This window comes from Columba livia, chromosome 3, assembly GCF_036013475.1.
Source record: "Columba livia isolate bColLiv1 breed racing homer chromosome 3, bColLiv1.pat.W.v2, whole genome shotgun sequence".
NCBI classification, from domain to species: Eukaryota; Metazoa; Chordata; class Aves; order Columbiformes; family Columbidae; genus Columba; species Columba livia.
This window is the reverse complement of record NC_088604.1, coordinates 92,791,583-92,810,869: the sequence shown is the minus strand read 5'-3', so window position 1 is coordinate 92,810,869 and position 19,287 is coordinate 92,791,583. Positions and strand designations below refer to the sequence as shown.

General features: G+C 51.1%; 1 protein-coding gene and 2 long non-coding RNA genes across 3 annotated transcripts; all 3 read left to right on the top strand.

Moving 5' to 3' along the window:
• The first annotated feature begins 2,814 nt into the window (after window positions 1-2,814).
• SIX3 (SIX homeobox 3) lies at window positions 2,815-7,812 on the top strand. Its single transcript, XM_065058227.1, is given in 3 exon segments — window positions 2,815-3,502; window positions 3,504-3,869; window positions 6,258-7,812. Coding segments are annotated over 3 exon segments (909 nt in total). The 5' UTR covers window positions 2,815-3,152; the 3' UTR covers window positions 6,451-7,812.
• Window positions 7,813-12,427: 4,615 nt separating this feature from the next.
• Window positions 12,428-15,198, top strand: LOC110362186 (uncharacterized). Its single transcript, XR_002419298.2, has 2 exons — window positions 12,428-14,323; window positions 14,974-15,198. It is a non-coding gene; the product is annotated as an uncharacterized LOC110362186 (long non-coding RNA).
• A 778-nt stretch (window positions 15,199-15,976) lies between these two features.
• Window positions 15,977-18,813, top strand: LOC110362192 (uncharacterized). Its single transcript, XR_002419308.2, has 2 exons — window positions 15,977-16,541; window positions 18,625-18,813. It is a non-coding gene; the product is annotated as an uncharacterized LOC110362192 (long non-coding RNA).
• Window positions 18,814-19,287: the final 474 nt, after the last annotated feature.

The window sequence follows — 19,287 nt, the reverse complement described above, 5'->3', positions numbered from 1 at the left end:
CAGGAGTTCTGGCTGGCCGAGCTCTCTGTGCTGGACCTCGCGTAGGTCTTGCAGAAGCTCTGTTAAGTAGGCTAAGGAATCCTGCTAGGAAGGGCTAGAGGAGTAAGGGAGGAGAGCAGGCTTCAATAAGACCTTGATATTAGCTGATAGGCACATTAGGATTGTGGGTTTGTCTGGTTTTAAACACACAGACACACGCACGCAGAGTAGACGTGCATGGAAATGCCCTACAGAAGGAAAGATTGGAAGAAAGATTTGCACCACAAATGCGGTTACTGCATGTTTCGTATGTCTGGGAAAATAAAAGAAAAAAAAAAAGACAGAAAGAAAGAAAAAATAAAAAGAGAGAGAAAGAGAGTTAGAAAAGGGATATACATTGAAGCTTTGCAAGGTTCATCAGTGATGTAATCTATAGGTAAACGACCAGTGTATGATCGTCTGGAGAGAAAAAAAAATAATTTAAAAAAACCGCTTTGGATTTTGTTCTGGAAATACATTTTAAGGTAGTTTAATTTGCAGCTTGGAGAAAAATGGAATCAAATATTAAGAAACTCCTGCAGGAATTCCCCCCACCCTCCCCTCTGTAATCCTTTACATAAAAGGAAAGGATTACAAAGAAAAAAGATTTTGTGTGTGTGTGTATTAAAATCTTTGGCTAAACATATTGTTGTCCAATTAATACCTCCAAGTCGATTTGTAGAGGGACTGAGAAATCTCTTTCCCTCCTTAGCTGTACAGATGGAAATATGAGCCGGGGGGGGGGGGGGGGGGGGGGTGTGTGTGTGGGAAGTTTACCCCAAGTCTGTTAACAGAAGTGTTTAAGCAGATCACTAAAAATTAAGAGGGTGAGTTATTTCTATTAGGACTATGAAGCCATGTAGCACACCGATGACAGTTTAGTGGAAATCAGATGAATGTATAATACAGCGAGCTTCTTCCAGTCCAGCAGCTCTTCCAACTGGACCTATTCATCTGCCACTTGGAATTATTTCATGAGGAGTGCGCTGTGAAAGGATCACAACCAGTTTGGAGCCCAGCTAAAGAACTTCTACCACCCATAGCAGTATTATTATTATCCTCCGGATAGGGCAAGTCACGCTATGTTTTCACATTTTAATTGTAATATCTCTCTTGCCCCCCCTCCTTCCCTCCATTGATGTCTGAAAGTAGTTTGGGCTCCAAGCCTCACCCCTCGATCTCCATCGGAATGCAGAAAAGATCTTTAAAAAAGTTTTGAATTCCTCAATGATTTTTCTTCTAGAAAGGCGGCTTAGGATAATTATTTCAGCTTTATTGAGGGCAGATTAGTTGAAGTCTGGATGCTGCGTTTCAATACTCGTTGTACATGCCTTTACAATGTCGGTATTGTTTGCTACTGTGTGTGAACCTATTCAAAATATACACTTTTTAACACCAAGCAAAGTCCTGTCTAAATATACACAGTAAGTCTGGAAAGATGTCCATGACCCGTACAAATCTCTGTAAATCACACTTCCATAGCTACAGAAACTAAACAAAAGAGTTACCAGCTCAAGATGCTGATTAAATCTTCTTAAAAGCAACATACTTAATGATAAATATAGTTGCATGGTAGCAACGTCTGGCGACCCAGCTACGTCTTACTGAGGGATGAACTCAAACCAGAGCAGGGACTTTTCTTGCTCCCAATTAAAACAAAAATAAAATAATATATATATATAATAAACCTGAGTTCAAACCCGCTTTTGCCAGCCTCCCTTTCCTCCTCTCCGCACAGAAGCCCTGCAAGTTGATGGCAAAAATTGTGGGGAAAATGAGAGATGTGGTATAAAGCCCGGGCGGGTTCGGGGTAAGGACCTGCCTCGCAAGGTCCTCGAGCTCCGGAGAAAGGAAGGGGCGAGAGGAGGTGAGGCGAGTGGGAGGAGGAAAGCCAGAATGAAAGAAAAACAAAGTGCAGAGAGGAAAGAGAAAGGAGAGGGAAAGGGAAGGCGAGAAGGAGCGGGAGGGTGGGGGAAACAAGGCGTGGGACGGGGGAGGCAGCGAGCCGGGCGCCACCGGAGCCGTCAGCGGAGCGGGGCGCTACCGGAGCCGGGGCGGCCGGAGCGGGTCCGGGCTGAGCTCCTTGCGCGGCTCTCGGTGGAGCCTCCGCGGAACTCCGCGGGAAGCGGATTCCTCCTTCCGCGGAGAGGGGCAGGGCGCGGGAGAGGGGAGGAAAGGAGATTCTTCGGGGAAGGAGGGCTAAATCCAGCCTGTACTGTATGTGCCTGCTTCTGGGAGGGTCACCGGCGTGAGGATGGGTCTAATGATCTCATCTTTCTTTTCTTTCCCGGCACTATTAGTGCTCAGATAGGCAGAATGAAGTGAAACTACGTGCAAATCATGTGTAAATTGTCTCAGTTAGGAGCCCTTTATCCGAACGTGTATCCCAGCCTGGCCCATTTACTTTCCCCCATATCTCCTTTAGCTTTAACGAGGCTCGTTAAGATCACAATAATATTCCACCCTCTAATTGCTCATCCCATTCAACAAATATGTGCACACTGCTTTTCGCATTATTTGATCCCTTATTTAGGAGGGGTGTGGAGAGGGTGGGGGGAAGAGACAGAGAGAAGGGGAAGTGCTGAGATTAGGAGTTGCAAAGATTAAGGGGAAAAAAAAAAGCCAACCAGGCTTTTCCACCAACCGCCCTGCTTCTCTCCCCCCCCGTGCATTTGGACGAAGTGGTAAAAACCTTCCTTACGTACTCCGTAATGATTGGCAGGGCTGACAGTGATTGGCAGGGGCTGCCATGGCAACGCCACAACGACACTCAGAAGACCAATAGAAAAGCGAAACAAAATGTTTCAGCGCTGCACTCACTGTGGATTTAGGGGAGATATTATGAGGCTGTTGTCATTAGGGCGATTGCTGTTGAATCACTGAATCCTGACTCGGCGGCGGCGCGGGGCCGTGTGTGTGTGAGTGCGTGTGTGTATGCGTGTGCGTGCGAGTGTGTGTGCGTGTGTCCCCGTGTGAGCTTGTGTCCCCGTGTGCGTGTGTGCCCCCGTGCCTCTATGTGGCTGTGTGTGCGTGTGCGGGTGTGGATGCGTGCGCGGTGCGTGTGCCCTTTCCTCCCTTCTTCCTCCCTTTCTTTCTTTTCTCCTTGATTTATCTCCCCTCTCCCCGGTCATCCCATGGTGTTCAGGTCCCCGCTAGAGCTTTATCCCACCCATTTCTTCTTGCCAAACTTCGCCGCCGACCCGCACCACCGCTCCCTCCTTCTCGCTAACGGCGGCGGCGGCGGAGGCAGCGGCAGCGGCTCGGGCTGCAGCCCCGGTGCCGGCGGCGGTGGAGGCGGCAGCTCCCGGGCACCCCACGAAGAGTTGTCAATGTTTCAACTGCCCACACTCAACTTCTCCCCGGAGCAAGTGGCCAGTGTCTGCGAGACGCTGGAGGAGACTGGAGACATAGAGAGGCTGGGGAGGTTCCTCTGGTCGCTGCCGGTGGCGCCGGGGGCATGCGAGGCCATCAACAAGCACGAGTCACCTCTACCACATCCTGGAGAACCACAAATTCACCAAGGAGTCCCACGGCAAGTTGCAGGCCATGTGGCTCGAAGCGCACTACCAGGAGGCCGAGAAGCTAAGGGGTCGCCCGCTGGGGCCGGTTGATAAATACAGGGTGAGGAAGAAGTTTCCGCTGCCCAGGACCATTTGGGATGGTGAGCAGAAGACGCACTGCTTCAAGGAGAGGACTCGCAGCCTCCTGAGGGAGTGGTACCTGCAGGACCCTTACCCCAACCCCAGCAAGAAAAGGGAACTGGCTCAGGCCACGGGGCTCACCCCCACGCAAGTAGGCAACTGGTTCAAAAACCGAAGGCAAAGAGACAGAGCAGCGGCGGCTAAAAACAGGTCAGTGGAGCTGTGGGACCCCGCTCCGGGGCGGGGGACGGACGAGGTGGGCTGCGGGGACCCGCGGGCGGCCGCGCTCCGCGCCGTGGCTCGTTTGACCGCCCGGCCGGCAGCGCGACTCTGCCTCTCTTTCCTCCTCCTCTTTCTCCTCTCCATCACTGCCACCGGGAGAAAACGGGTTGCCTTCCTCCCGGCAGCGGCAGGGATGCGGAGGGGGCAGGAACGGCTTGGAGTTGCTTGGCGCTCCCCGAGCCCTGCCGGGGATCCGCACAGGCTCCCGGGGTGCGGGCAGGGCTGGGGCTCCCCCGCGGGCGTGGGAAGCTCCGTGTGTGCGGGCGCGGGGCGCAGCGGCTGCGGCGGGGCAGAGCCTGGCTCTCCCTGTCTCCTTCCTCTAAGCCGCTGCGGCGGGCGGGGGAAGGGAAACCCCACGGCCCCGGGTCGGTGGGCTCCGGTTTTGCTTTCGGCCTTCCGGGATCTGCGTTCGGCCGGGCTCTGGCGCGGTTCCCCCACTGAAGTGCCGAGGCGGGCGGTGCAATTAAGAGAGGGTTCCTGCAGAGCAGGAGGCTCCGATCGAATTGTTCGTGCTCCTCTGCATGCGCGGCAAAACCAGCACGCGCACACCCAGAGCCGTTCGGTTCAAGGAGAAAAAGAAAAAGCAACAACAACAAAAAAGCCTTTAGGAGATCTGGAAGCCTCTTTTTCTTTTCCCCGTCCCCATTTCTCTGTTTACACCACATGGCGACCTGGCCCTCTGGTCGCGTGTTGTCTGTGCATTTGCCCTGCATTTATTTGCGTGTCTCTCCGTGTTTTTTTCTTTTTAAAAATTATTTTATTTTTATCTATGTCTACTCTGCCATGATAAAAGCAGGACACCCTATTTTATTTTGTTTATTTCTTTTCTTCTTTTTTTTTTTTTGTCACCCTCGTAAAACTTATTTCGCAAATGAAAATCGATCCTTAATCCAGTTTGGCACACTGTTTTTATTTTAAGTTTAGCTACCACTGTAAGCATGTAAACAAAACTTCTTGTTCTTGTAAACGCTGTGTCTTGAATTCCTCCTAATTATAGCACTGGTGCTATTGATTTGAGATTCTGTAGGAGAAATGCAACCTAAAAGTGCCTCGCCATTTAATTTCCATTAAATGGAAAAGAGATCAGCTTAGAACTGTAAATAAACAGAAGTTGCCTACGGATGCTTTTGTTGACTCAATGCTGTTGACAGCAGATGAATGAACCAGGAATTGTAAATGGGATAAAAATAAAAGACATTGAAATTAGACAACTTTAAAAAATGAGAAATGTAGAATAAATCGGCTGCATTGTTCTGTTATTTGCAGGCAGTTAAATAGCAAATAGCCCCATGAGAAGCAGTGGAGCGAAGGCTGTAGTCTTATTCACAGTAGCTAGGCGCTGGAGGTTGCGCCTGGCTGCTCAGTCCAGGACTTTCAGCTCTTGTCCTTGAATCAGGCTTTCTTCGGGTTTCGAGCAAGATAAACGGGCGTAGATTAATATTTACAACACGCTAGAGAACCTCAAAATGGTGTATTGACTCTTAAAAAAAAAATGTTCAACGACAATGTATGCTTAATTGTTGACGGTGAAAGGACCAGCGCTTTAAAGCTGATTTTTGCTTTCAGGTGGAAAAGAGACTTAAAATTCGAGCGAAGAGAAGCGTTGTGTTCCACAATGGCCCTTTTTCGATTTTATTGATAGCGCTGCCTGTTCAGGACAGGACCATCCTTCAGTCCTGCTGCAGACCCCAGAGTATTTATCTGTCCCCTGGAAAATATTTAGACAGATATTCGCCAAATGAGAATCTTGTACATTTATTTCCCGCTACAGACGGGTCCTGGCAGCTTTCCGCAGTGGCCCAAGTGTTTAAGGAGCTCTCACAGACTTGCTTTTCTCCTAGGCCCGCGGTGCAGCGGGGATGCACGGCTATCCAGGGGGACGGAAGACTCTGCTTGTGTTTTTCAAACCACGGCGCAGGGAACCTCTTCCCCCGCTCCGCCCAGTCCCCTTTCGAACCGCGACCCTTCTCTTTGTATTTGCGCCGGGTGCCGTCCCGCCCGAGGTGGCCCGACCTGGCGTCTCGGGGAAGCCGCGGTGCCGGCCCGGGCGCGGCGGCAGCTGGGGCAGCGCTGCCCGGGCGCACGGCTTGGCCCTGCCGCCGCTCCCGGGCTCCGCGGGGGGCTGTGGGGAGGCAACCGGGCCGGCCGGGGGTTCCGCTCTGCTCCGGGCCGGGCCGGGACTGGAGGGTCCGCTCCCGGCCGAGGCCTAGGCGGTTTCCTGGCGGAGACGGGGTCGGGCGGGCGCCGTCCCCTGGCAGGCGGCGGCCGGTGTCTCAGAGGGGTTGTGCTGTTGTTTTGTCTCCCGGCGCGATGCAGGCTCCAGCACCAGGCGATAGGACAGAGCGGCATGCGGTCGCTGGCAGAGCCCGGCTGCCCGACACACAGCTCGGCCGAGTCTCCGTCCACGGCGGCCAGCCCGACCACCAGCGTCTCCAGTTTGACAGAAAGAGCCGAGACGGGCACCTCCATCCTCTCGGTAACCTCCAGCGACTCGGAATGTGATGTATGATATCGGAAAACAAACAAACAAACAAACAAACAAACAATCCAAATCCAAACAGCCAAGCACCCTCAACCCGACCCGAGCAAAACAGAACGAGGCAACCTAGAATCAGGACACGCACACGCATGCACGCATACACACAGCCAGGAGGAAAGAAAAGGCCAAACCCGACCCAAACATAATAGCAAACAAACAGACAGGGATCAGAGAATCCACCAACACCACCACCGTCAGCCAACACCACCACCAAGAGATGGAGCTAAAACTTCAACAGACACAAAACGCTGGTGCTGCAGCGGGAGGGTGGGGGGGCGGGAAATAATAATTATTATATATATATAAAAAGGAAAAAAAAAAAGAGGAAAAAAAGCAGCAAAGCAAAAGTGACAATTGTATTCTTTTTAGGACAAGCACGATTTCTCCTTTGCGCTTTTCCATGGACGCATTTCACCCACTTGCATGATGATGATGATTAAATTTGTATCTGGGAAAAAATATTCTCTATAGTAAAGGAAACCAAACAGAAACCAGACAAACAAACGCAAACTCCGATCGAACTTGTACAAAAAGTAAAAATTGAAAAAAAAAAAATTAAAAGGAACTCCTTGAAGAGGGAAATAACAAATGTTTATCGCCTTTTTGTTGGTCCTATTTCTCTCTATTTCTCCCTCCTACTCCCTTACTCCGTGGTGGCTTTATTTTTTATTTTTTTCTTTCTTTTTTCTTTTCTTTTGTTTTTTTAAGTCTAAGTGATGGTCCAGCCAAGATGCAATTTTCTGTTTTTTTGTTCAACAGACAATCATTTTATTCGTAAGCACCTTTTTTTCTACACTTCTGTCACTGCCTGTGTGGGTACTGGTTATAAATGTGGAAAAAGAATAGTTATGACTGTAACAGATTTTTATTTTTATTTCAAAATTTTATATGAATTATGTATATCTTAATGATGCGGTCATTTTCCCAGTTTGTAATATATGTGTAGAAATGCTTGTATATTATATTTGCTCTACTCTTTCTTTCTCCCTCCCCCCCGTCTGCCTCCCTCCCACCCTTTCTCTCTCTTTCTCCTTTTTATTTTCCTTGACTCGGTGTTCCTTGCACAAACTTAGCTGTCAAGATCTGACGTGCTAGGTTTTCAAAAGGGACCTCAGCGATAGAAAAAAAAAAAAAGAAAAAGAAGAAAAAAAAATGCTTAGGGTGCAACTGTAGTTATCTTATGCAAAAGCTATTTTGAGTATTTCATAGCAGCTTTGGGGGGTCTCTTCTAAAACTCCACGTAGGACGCTTAAACTATTGTTTCCTTAACTGCGTGTTTATCTATATGTACAAACTTTCTAAATCAAATACAGTATTCCATTTTCTTATCTATCCAGCGATGTTGGTGTTTTTGTCCACCACGGAAAAACACGCCCTCCCCGTGGTCGCCTCGCCCTGCCCCGCCGCAGCTCCGCGGGACGCGCAGCGCTGCGCGACCCCTGCGCCACCGCCGGCTTCCGCCTTCCCCGGCTCGGCGGGACACCCCGGAGGGAATTTGGGGGACGGATGGACCTTGAGCCGAGGCTGCAGACGGCAGCGGGGACACCGGGCTGCGATAGCGGCGGGGCCGAGAGCACGGCCGTGTCCCTCCGGACTCCCCTCCCCCGCCACCGCGGGCTCCAGCGTTTTCCCCCCAGGTCCGTTTTTTGTGCGCTCCGAGCTGAAAGGCTTCTCCTGGCCGCCCGTACGCAGGGCCGAGTGTCTGCAGAGAGCGGTTAAGACATTTCGGGATTTGTTTTGTAGCTTTAAATGGAAACAAAAACATAAACTCCTCGCCCCAAGCGGGCTGCAGCTCCTCCCCTCGAATCCGGAGTATATTGTAATGTGCTGAAAGAAGCCTTTATTTGCATGACTAGCAGTATTTCAGCATCTTTCTTTTATTTCTTTCCTTTTTTTTTTTTTCCTCCTCTCTTTCTTTTTTCTTTTTCTTTTTTCTTTTTATTTCCATTAAACTTTTGCTTTGCCCTTGGGCATATTATTCAGACGCGAATTAACGAAGGGTAAATTCTAAACTTGTTTTTACTTGAAAATACAATTTTGAAACTTACCAGGGATTTAGGGAGAAACGTGCCTGGAGTTTCTTCACCATTTCCAAACTGATTTGGACTTCCGATCTACCTTCGTGTTGCCCGACTCCTCTCCCCCCTTCCTTCCTTCTTTCCTGTTTTTTTGGCAAGTCCGAACTAGGTTTACGGAAAGCCTTAGGAACCGCTTGGACCTCCCCACGCGTCCCGTCGCCCCAAGAGGGCACCTAGGGATCTGGGGGGAACCCCTAGGGTGCGACATCTTACAGCAAGCCACTAATGGGGAATTTTAAGAAATAAGCTGGTGTTCAAATAGGTTCATACACTTTTGGTACCCCCGAGGAAAAGCCGCGCGTCTGTGTGCAGCGAGCACGAAGGGGATGTGTTCCTCCCGTGGAACCGCCCCTGGCCGGGGTATCGATGATTTTCCGCGCTGGGGCGCTGAGCGACCGCGAACTGCGGAGACCCGCCTAGTAGCTGGCGGGCGGATTTCTCCTCCGGCTCCCCATGGGAGTCACCGCGGGGAAGGACACGGACGGCCTCAAGCAGCGCCTGCCCCGTCGGGGTTCGTTCAACGCGCGACTCCGCCGTGGGTCTCCCCACGGACAACTCCGGCGGCGTCACTGCCCCGTCGCCAACGGGAGGTTAAAAGAAAATTACGCCCGCTTGTGCGAAACGCGAATGGACGGGAATTGCTTGAGGGGGAATAACACAGACAATAGGGCCCCCGTGTTATGCGTGGGTGGGAAAAGGAGGTCGCGTAATGGACTTAGTTTTTCCCCACGCGGGTATTAGAGGGCAGAAGTATTACCCAGGAGGGGATAAAAGGCTCCCAAATGGCCGGCACCCTCGCACAGGTCTCAGGCTTGATCTCGGGCTGCCTTTTCTGTTCCCCCGGCAGCGAGGCAGCAGAGAGGCCTTTATAGGGAAAAATCTCGGCACATCCAGTCACCCCCAGGTTTGGGTAGAAAGGAGATCTTCGATGCCAGTACAGTATTTCTAAGTGCAATATTTCTGCACCTCCTTGGTAGGAGTGTCGCTCTCATCCGGTTTTATTTTTAACAAGATTTAATATTTGAAAGGATTCAGAGGCGTGAAAGTTTGGGACTGTTTTTTTTTTTTTTTTCTTTCTCTTCCTTCATTTTCGTGTCTGGAAGCTGCAGCTAGAAGGCATCAAGCCGGCAGCAATAATTTACCTCAGCTGAGCCTTACACTGATAGGTTTGGATTTGTCTTCCCTCTGATTAAGCCACCAGAAGATCGCCCCACCGTGCTGTGGCAGTTAGGGTGGCCATAGAGATCGCCTTTAGCCTTACTCCACCTGGCCTCAGGCTCCAGCCTTTTTCCCCTCCAGCTTCTCAAACAGGGCCTTTGCTTCCATGCCATTTGCCACTCCTGTCCTCAAAAAGTTACCCCTTTTACCGGATCCCCAACCCAAACCCGGAGAAGCGACCTACCCTGGCCCCGGGGAAGGTGTCCACCTCTCCCTGGAGCCTACAGGCCTTTGTGTGGGTCAGGCGGCATGGGGGACACACATTTGGGGGGCGCCGATGCCTGCGCGGTTTCGGGGTGCCAAGGGTGCAGCTAATGATATGCTGTTTCAAAGCCTGGCTCCCTAATGGATAAATGATGCTGGTTTAGGATTTGCATTAAAAATCTGAATGGCTGATTGAGGTGTAAATCTATGAAAAGCTGCATTTAAGCCTTCTCACCCACTAAGTCCATCTGCCCCGGGAAGATAGGGCCTATCGAGCCCCACCAAACTGGAAGGTGGCCTCCTCCCTGCCCCTAGCCGAGCATTATCGACAGACCCTTTCCAGCATTAGTTTATTATCCGAGCCGAGCTCGGCCGTTGATTAAGATGAAATTACTCGGAAGCTGAAGTGCGTTTGATCAATATTTAAGCGAAAGCCGGAGGACGGGAGGCAGATGGCCGAAGCCCGGCGGCACATCGCGCTGCCTCCCCGAGAGCCGGCCCGGGCGGCCCCGCTCCCCCGGCCTGCGCCGTCCCGCACCGCCGCCCCACGGCCACGGGAACACGGCCCCGCCCCACCCGTCGGAAGTCGGGCCGAGACTAGCCGGTTCCGGGAGCAATTTGGAGAAGGTGGTTACCCCCCCACCGACTCCCATTGCTCGCCGTGGGGGCTAGACCGCTGCCTTCATCCCCAAGGAGCTCCGGTTTGCGTCTCCGCCTGCGCGCGTGTACCTCGGCTTGGAGGTCTGCAGACCACCGAAGTCACCTGCCTGCATTCCCTCTCTCCCTCCCTCCCGGTTGTCACTGCCCAAGGGCCGGGCCCGAGCCCTTTAGCACGCTGGGGTGTTCTTTGTGTTCCTGCTGGGCCGCGGCTGCTGCCGGCCCTCCGCGTCCAGGCGCGGGCTTCGATCATCCCCAGCTCCCTCTGCCCGATCAATTACAGCCGCCTTTTCGAGGGGCTTGAATCTGCTTGCCGGTTGCCCTTAATTTTTAGCATACCCAAGATGAGGTTACTGCCCCGGCCCGAAGTGAAAAGAAATGTGGACGTTGGTGCCCTGGTATTGCTCTGATTTCTTCGGTTAGCTGAGCACAACTTTCTATTCGTGTTTATTCATGCAGGTTCTTATTGAGTTCCACATCGCACTGGCCTGGATTCCGCGTGTAGGGAGGGGATAGACAAACATTGCCTTTTTTTTTTTTCTAGAGCACACGCACACGAGTGTGTAGGGTGACACACGCACAAACACGCAACGCGAGTCCAAAATGCAGAGGTCACTCGTGGCCTGTAGCCGCATCAAGACCCTGCGAGAACTCCGATACACAAGTTTGTAAATGGTGTATACAAGAGGGAGAAAAAGAACCAAACCATCCAGATACAAAATGACCAAGGGATAGAGACGTTGGGGAGGTGGAGGTGAGGGAGAAAGAGTTGGGAAGAAAAAACACTGAGGATATTACCGACTGTAGACTAAATATTCCCTTCTGGCACTGAAATGAAAAAAGGCAGGGGCTGTGGGGACATAGCCATGATTAAATGACACTAAAGGGATTTGTGTTGCTGTGTCTAGGGGAGGGATGGCTGCTAAGTTATGTTTTCAGCGCTGTTCTGTTTTATTTTGGAAGCAAGGTGTTTTCAGACCAGGGCTCGGCTCGGCACTTCGGGATCTGCAAAAGTGTAATGAATAAAGAAAGGGTAGATGGAAATATCTGGAAGTGTGTGGTTAGAATCTCCTCCCTGAAAGCCAGAGGAAGTGGCAGTATCGGCTCTCCCTGCAGCAGGCAGGTCTATTGCAGAACAGGTCGAAAAAGAAAGAAGAAAACTACATAGGAAGTCAAGATTTACAGTATCTAAAGGCAGACTGCGACTGACTTTATTTCCAGTCCTAGCTATTAGAGGGAGATTTAGCTCTACTGCAAATATTTGCTTTTTTGTCCCCATAGAAACATCATCAGGGGAAGTTCATTTAATAATAAGGTCAATTAAAGAGTATTTTTCAATGAGTGGAGGAAAAATTGCTTTCCTACTGGAATAACCTCTTTAGCAATATCTGGCAACAATAAAGTAGTACGGCAGTTTACCAGAGTACTCTGTTTTCCACACAGGCCTGGAGCAGCGCGTGTGTTTGTGTGTATGTAAGTACACGGGTGAGCACACACATCCACACAGCGTGGCTGTGTGCACTTGCTGATGGGATGGAACTGATATACATAATGTCTACAGACACACTCACATGTATATGTGGACAGACATATTTGTAGACATACGCATGTTTTGAGATTAAAGTAGCTCTTGTAATGTCTTGTAGAACACTATTCCCTTTTAATATCTAAATAGGTCAGTAATACAGTTCAATAACATTGGAGGTGTCTGTATATTCTTTCTTTTCAGTCTGTGATAAAACATTCTTTAAGACTATTGGGATTTTACACTGTAATTCTATTAAATAGTAATTGAAGGGTCGCGAGAGGCTATGATACAGGATCAGTAGTGTATAAGCCGTCCGTTTGAACTTTAATTTGGAATCATAGGCAGATGGGATCACGGCCTCTTTGTGGTGCTTGCAGATTTAAAACTAGACGGCACATGGAGGGAGGAAAAAAAACCTGCAATGCAGATTCATTCATTAAACATGAAAGGTTAGTGCTAGAGAGGATAAACATTTAGACGTCTAGGTAAATACAGAAATATACTTAATTCCCCTCACTTTCCTCCTACCATAACCCTCAACTATCTCTATTGTATTTTCTATTGTTATTACAAGTAACTTTCTTTTATATCCCAGTGGGAATAAGTGTACCTGAATGACTTATTTATACCTTAATCGCAGTCTATCTGCAAAACTTTTATTCCACCTGCAGCCGCGGGGGAAACCAGCTTTATCTATAATCTATCTATCTATCTATCTATCTATCTATCTATCTATCTATCTATCTGCCTATTTACTCTTTCGTTGCTTCTTCCTTGCGTCTCCTCGGACTATTTTTAAAGCTCTCTTGGAAGGTATGCCGGAGCCAAGCCCCGCTGTATAACCGGGGACACGGCAGAGCAGGAGCGAGCTGTTTTCAGTTTAAAAGGCGGGCGGGGGGCAGAAGAAGAGTGTGCTATGAATTGATCCGCCTGAGCCGGGAGGCGAGCGACAAAAGCCACATTCTGCAGGAGGAGCCGTGAGTGCTGCTGCTGTGCGTCGCGGGGAGCTGCTGAGCGCAGCCCAGGTGGCGTCTGCGCGGAGGTGTGGGTGCGTGTCCGTGGGTGCGTGTTGGTGACCTCTTAGGCCCGAGGACGCTGTAGTTCCACCTTATCTGAAAACAAAAGACTTTCCAACTGTGAGAGTAAAATCCGCCCTCCCCCCTGCCCATTCCCCGGCTGTGTCGTATTAAGAAGGAGCTTTCATTGTTTATTTCTAAATATTTGTGAAGCAGACAGTGTATGGGTTAACCTAATTAACACATCCATACTGTATATTCGTGGACCAAACGGTAAGGCGAATTTCTAATGCGATGGTTGAATGTGATAGTCATTTCTGTGTTACAGGAGATTACAGCAACACTGGAGCATTTCCAGATTGTAGATGGTTTTAGATGTTGAATTTCCAGATGAGTATTTACCATCATAACTAATTTAAGACCATTATTAAATAGAAATTCTCAGCAGGGCTCTTTAATGATGGAACACGTTACTAATTACAGAGTTTACGCTCTGTTTTGGCTAAGCAGTCTAGAGGGATGGGATTGTGCTCTGCATGCAAAGCCAATATTACTAACGAGGAGGCATCATACCCCTAACATTTCAATCATATTATTAAAGAAAACCACTTCTTGCCTTATCTGCGCGAGAAGATAGCAAAAGCATTTTGTTTATCGGGCTCTGGAAATAGCTGGAATAGAGAGCGGGATCCCTCCCCTGCTTCCCCCTGCTCCCAGCGGTGTGGCCTCGGCAGCCGGCCGGCGGCGGGGCTGTCCAAGCGGGCCGCCCCGCTCCCCGCCGTTCGCTAGGGCTCGTTGCCCGCCGTCCCTGCCCTGCCGGGGCCGGTCCGCAGCGGGAAGGCTCTGCCTGGCACTTCGCGCCGGGGGGACACCCAGCCAGCAAGTGCTTAAAAGGAGAGGGCAGCTAGGGAGCCTTACCCGCGGCCCCCAAAAGTCAGGCGCACAGATGCACACCTACCAGACAGCTGCACAGAAATGGTGTGTGCAGGTAGATACGTACAAACATCCGTGTAAGTAATGGGTATGTAGTTTTGGTGTTCCCCCCCTCGTCCTCTGTAAGTCCTGGGAAGCGGCCGGTGTGTTTTTCCCGGAGGACACCGACGCTCCCGTCGAAGCCCGAGGAAGCAGATGCGCGCCACGAGGTTTGTAATGGACCGGGAAAAGTTGTGCCAGGCTGCAGGAGACGGGCCCCTGCCACGGTGGGATCGGAAGAACGGGGACCCGAGGGCTGGCCGAGCCCCTGCTCCCGCGCCTCTGTCCCCTGGGTCATCCCGCACGTGCAGGGCTGGCACTCGCCTGCCCTCGGCGTTTCTTTGGGAGTACAATAGCCATGGAGACAGAAGGAGGCAAAAAAGATCCATGGCTTATTTACTCATGTGGGCCACTTAAAATTACATTTAGTTTTCATGACAACGGCAATTTTCCTCTCACCCACCCCCTTCCCGGCCCACCTCCTCCCTCTCTCCAGGTTACAGAGCACGCTGTTGCGTTCAGAGCCGGTGTCAGTGCCGCGTTTTCGTTGTCCTTGAAAGGACGACTGACGGTTCTCAGCCTGTTTTCATTCTCTCTGTCCATTAATGTATTTGATCTAGACGATTAATAAGTACTGAAGACAGGTTTACAATAACCTGCTATTACGTTCAGTGACGGTTTTGCCCGAGTGAAGATTTTTGGATTGGCTCGCCCTGCCTGTCTTAAGATTCAGTGTCTGTTATCTCTACAGATAGACAAACACATGCACGTGTATATGTATATATATATAAACACACACATTTTCGCTTTATATACACAGGTATTTGCAAGCACAGTCGCGTATTTCCCATTTGCCCCCCCCCAGTCTGGCCTTCCAGTATCCGGAAATCGAGGACGCACAAGAACACAGACCAATGGTCAGAGGCTTCAAAGGTTTTGTCCTCTCCTTGTCTTTTAAATAACCCTTTCATGCCATCTGAACAACAATCTGAATGTAAGAATCTTCGGATGGATTTGACGGAAATTAAATTGTCTCCCCCCACTGTGTGCTTGTGAGCGAGTCAGACTGTGTTAACTGTTCTAAATGGATTCTCTCGGTCTGTCTACTTATGTGTTTTACTGCAGCGTGTCTCGTTCAATAACTCAGGATGTGGCACTCGGTGTAAATCCGGCCGCTCTTCTGGGTCCTCGCCGTTTCCCGGTGTCAAGGAACTTCCATCTCTGCGGCCGGCCCGCCTCAGCGCCCCCCGGCTGCTGTCCCAGGACGGGGACCCGCTCCCTGCTGCCTCGGGGCGCTTCACACTGGGTGATTTCTTCCCGGGACTGGGGCTCCCCCACCCACCAGGGAAAGCTAAGCAGAAGGCGAATCTTGGAGGTGGACGTGCATCCCCCCGAGCACACGCACGCTCACTCCCCCCGCGGTACAGCCGGCCATGGCGGGGGAAAGGATGCCCGCCCGGGGCTGCCGTACCGCTTCCCCTCGGCGGGGGCTGAGCGGGGCAAGGGGCGCTGGGCTCGGTAAGGGAGTGCAGCCCCACTCTGATCGCCCCCCATGAGCCGGGCCCTGCCGGGGCGCTGCCCGCAGGTGCGGGGGGAGCGGTACGGTGTCCCCTCCCCGGCGGGTCCCTCCCGCCCCGCCGCGGCCCGGGCGCCGCGTCCCCGCCGCGCCGCGCTCCCGCCGCCACCGACGGCGCCTCAGCCCGTTTGGAAACTGACTCATTCTGTAAATAATCTTTGACGTCCCCACAAAGCCGCCCTTCGAGAGGAGTTTATTAGCACGGAGCCATTAAAACAGATGTCATGTTAGCTTCCCCGTGACATTTGGGTGACACATCTCTCCCGATGAATCGCTAATTGTCTTCCCGCCCGCAGTAAACATCCCGCTCCCATTGTCTGCGCTCAAGAGAGTTTCTGCCGCAAAATACGGTCCTGCGCGGCGCAGAGACCTCGCCGTGCGCCGCCCCTGCCCCTGCCCCGGCCCTGGCCTCTGCCCTGGCCCCGGTGTCCTGGCCCCTTCGATCGCACAGATCCCCCTCTCCCGTCCCTCAGGTCCCGCCTGCCTCTGGTGCCCCCGTGCTGGAGTCCCGGTCCCTTCCCCGCACCTGGCGGCGCGGCAGGCCCGGCCCGACAGCCCCCAGCTCTGCCCTCTCCGCCTCCCCCGCGGCCGCTCCTGCGGGCCGGTCGCGCTCCCCTCCCGCCGCCGTAAGGACCCCTTCGCCTGGAGTACTCCCGGCCCCAGCCTGTTCCGCCGGGCTCCTGGAGAGCAGCCCCGTCCGCGGAGCAAGGGGGTGGGGATGAGGGGATCGCGGCCCTCCCGTCGTCTCTCCCATTCTGGCACAACACCCTTCGTCAGCTCCTCCGAAATGTTTCTTTTGGCCGGAACAAAAGGTGCGTGTGGCGGAGTGGGGGGAGGCTGCCAATTTCCAGCAAAGTCCAGACACGGCGGTGATATATGTAATTTTCTGTAGACTTTGGATGTGAAAAGCGGGGGTGTGCAGCACCAAGCCTGCTCCTCCTTATCCCCCGGTGGAGACACGCCGAGAAAACTGTCTGTGGGCTTTGAGGGGATAAGACAGAGCAGCCCTAAAGAACAGCTTTGCAGCTGAGTGGCTGACTGAATCCGTCTTACCTATGTGTTTCATATTCATAGCCGTTGTCTTTACGTTGATACATAATCTCTCACCCTTGTTAATTCTCAATAGATGGAGAGATAACTAATCCTCCCAGCTAGAGAGACACGAGCAGATTACGTGAGTGCAATCTATCTACCTGTCTGCCTGCACAGCCGCACGCACATATATACACGCACCGGCAGACTCAACGCGATTTCACAGGGTTTTCTTCCACCGAGGTAGACAGATGCAGACCCCGACGCCTTAACTACCCGATGCAGAACTATTCGGTGGGAATAAACATATATGTATCACTCACGCATTTGAGGCTACCTGGTGTTATAGCTTTTATGTACTGGACCTACTTTCTCTCCTTCTCCACAATATGCTCGAGTTTTATACAAAAGCTTTCCTTAGAGAGGAAAATTACGGGAAGAGGGAGAGGCAGGAGAAAGATCAGGTAGATCCGGACTCTTTAAAAAAAAACTAAAACAAAAAAACAAATCAAATGCCCTCTCCCCTGTCCCCCCCCCCCCAAAAAAAAAAAAAAAAAAACAACACCCAAACCAGCACTTGAAATTATTTAGCTGCTCAATAAAAAGACCTATTTGGCATCAACTGAGACATTATTTTGACTGCCCAAAAACGTATCCCTCCTCTGCGCCAGCCAGCATTTGCAGCGAGAGTTACCTGGGCGCTGCTCGCTTTGGCTTTGTTCTGATTTTTAGCATATGGGTTTTATGGATGGCAACCGCAAAACAAAGCGGTCTTGGGATGCCTGCTAAGTCTCGCCTCAAGTGTGCTCAGCCCCTGCCCGCCCCCAACCAGGGGGTGCTGCCCCCCAACAACCCAGCGAAGCCGGGGGCGATGACGCCGGTGAGGCAGCGCCCATCCTCGTCGGCTGCTCTAACAACACGATCTGAAGTCGTCTGGGTTCGGAAACGTTGCTTAATATCTGTTTGCTCCCGAGGACAGGGTTGCTTTGCAGCCATCCGGGGAAGTGCCCGGCCCGGGCCCGGCGGGAGCGGCCCCGCGGCCGACGCAGGTCTCGGCCCCCCCGGGCCGTCGACCCCCAGGGAACGGCCCCTGCGGACGCCCCGCAGCCTGCCAGCCGCAGTTCTGTGCAAACGGCAACCCTGCCCCCGGCTCGGGGGGGTTTCAAATGCCACCTCACTATTCCTCGGTGAATATTAAACATAATTGTCTTACAAATGAGGAGAAAACGCTACCATCAGAATAATAATAAACTACTTATTGAAACCTCACGTTTCTTATAGCGGGTCATTAGAATCGATGAAGCTCTTAGCTCTAAAATCGGATTCCTTCCACCTGCGACTTCCCCGTGTCCTGATGTCCTAAAACTGTTCGTCCTGTTTGCAATCTTCTGCTATTAGCGATGCAATACACATTGGTCCCTGCAAGAATGATTCCGGATGAAATACTCTTGCAAGGACTCTTCCCCGAAAAAGAGTACCTTTACTCCGCTCCTGTCCTTCCGATGATGAAGTTGTCTCATTGACTAGAAACTGTAATTTTCGCGGGAGACACGGGACTTGGTCACTGAATCTGAGTCGGAAGAGGAAGGTAGCCCATGCTTCCTTCCCAAGATTTTTCCCTTAGTCTAATGACTTTGTCCTATGTCAGTGAAGTCGCTAGGACTTGTTTTTATCTGCAGATCCAGAGCAAATGTTGAAGAAGCCTTGCATTATACAGCTCTCTGCTGCGGCTGTGAATGAGTCAGTCGCTCGAAAATTACCATATATCAGAAGGGAAACAGCTCACTGCAGACAAATAGGGATCGTGTATTGGGACCAGCTTTCAGAGCTGTATTGTTCAGACTGATACTTCTTTTCTTACAGAATCAAGATACTCCTCGGTCTCATGCTACATCCTAGCGTTACATCTCGAGAAGGAAGAGAAAAGTTCGAAGAACTGAAGATGACAGGTTGGAAAATGCAGGCAGGAAACAAGCCACATCATCTCTCCAAAATAAAAATCTTCTTACCAAAATAGAGTACCAAATAAACCATATATCTGTAGGTAATCAATACTGATCTGGAACCAATTTGTTCCTCCCCGGCTGAAATGCGGAGCCCAGGGCTGGAAGTGCTTGTGATTACAGAGAGTAGGAGGGTCATTTTCTAACAAGGGTGCTCACTGTATCTGAGCTCCGAATTATCCAGAGAGGACAGATGGCCCTTCTGATCTTATAATGAGAGCAGGGAGTGATTATCAGTCTGAACTAAAAAATGATGCTCTGCTGACATATTTTCACAGTTCTGAAATCTGTGCTTGCACTTATGTCTCGCTTCATATCCCTCTTCGTTTAATTTAGGCATCGTTTGGGATTTTGGAGGGCTGTGTGAAATCCGTTTATTTATCTTTCTGCATCTTTGCCTCTCTCCTCATGTATCTATCTAGGACATGTGTACAGACACAAAACAAAGGAAAGCAAAAGGTCACTTCACAGGAACTCTTCAGCCAAATCACGCTTGGCAAAATATTTATATATAAATATATTT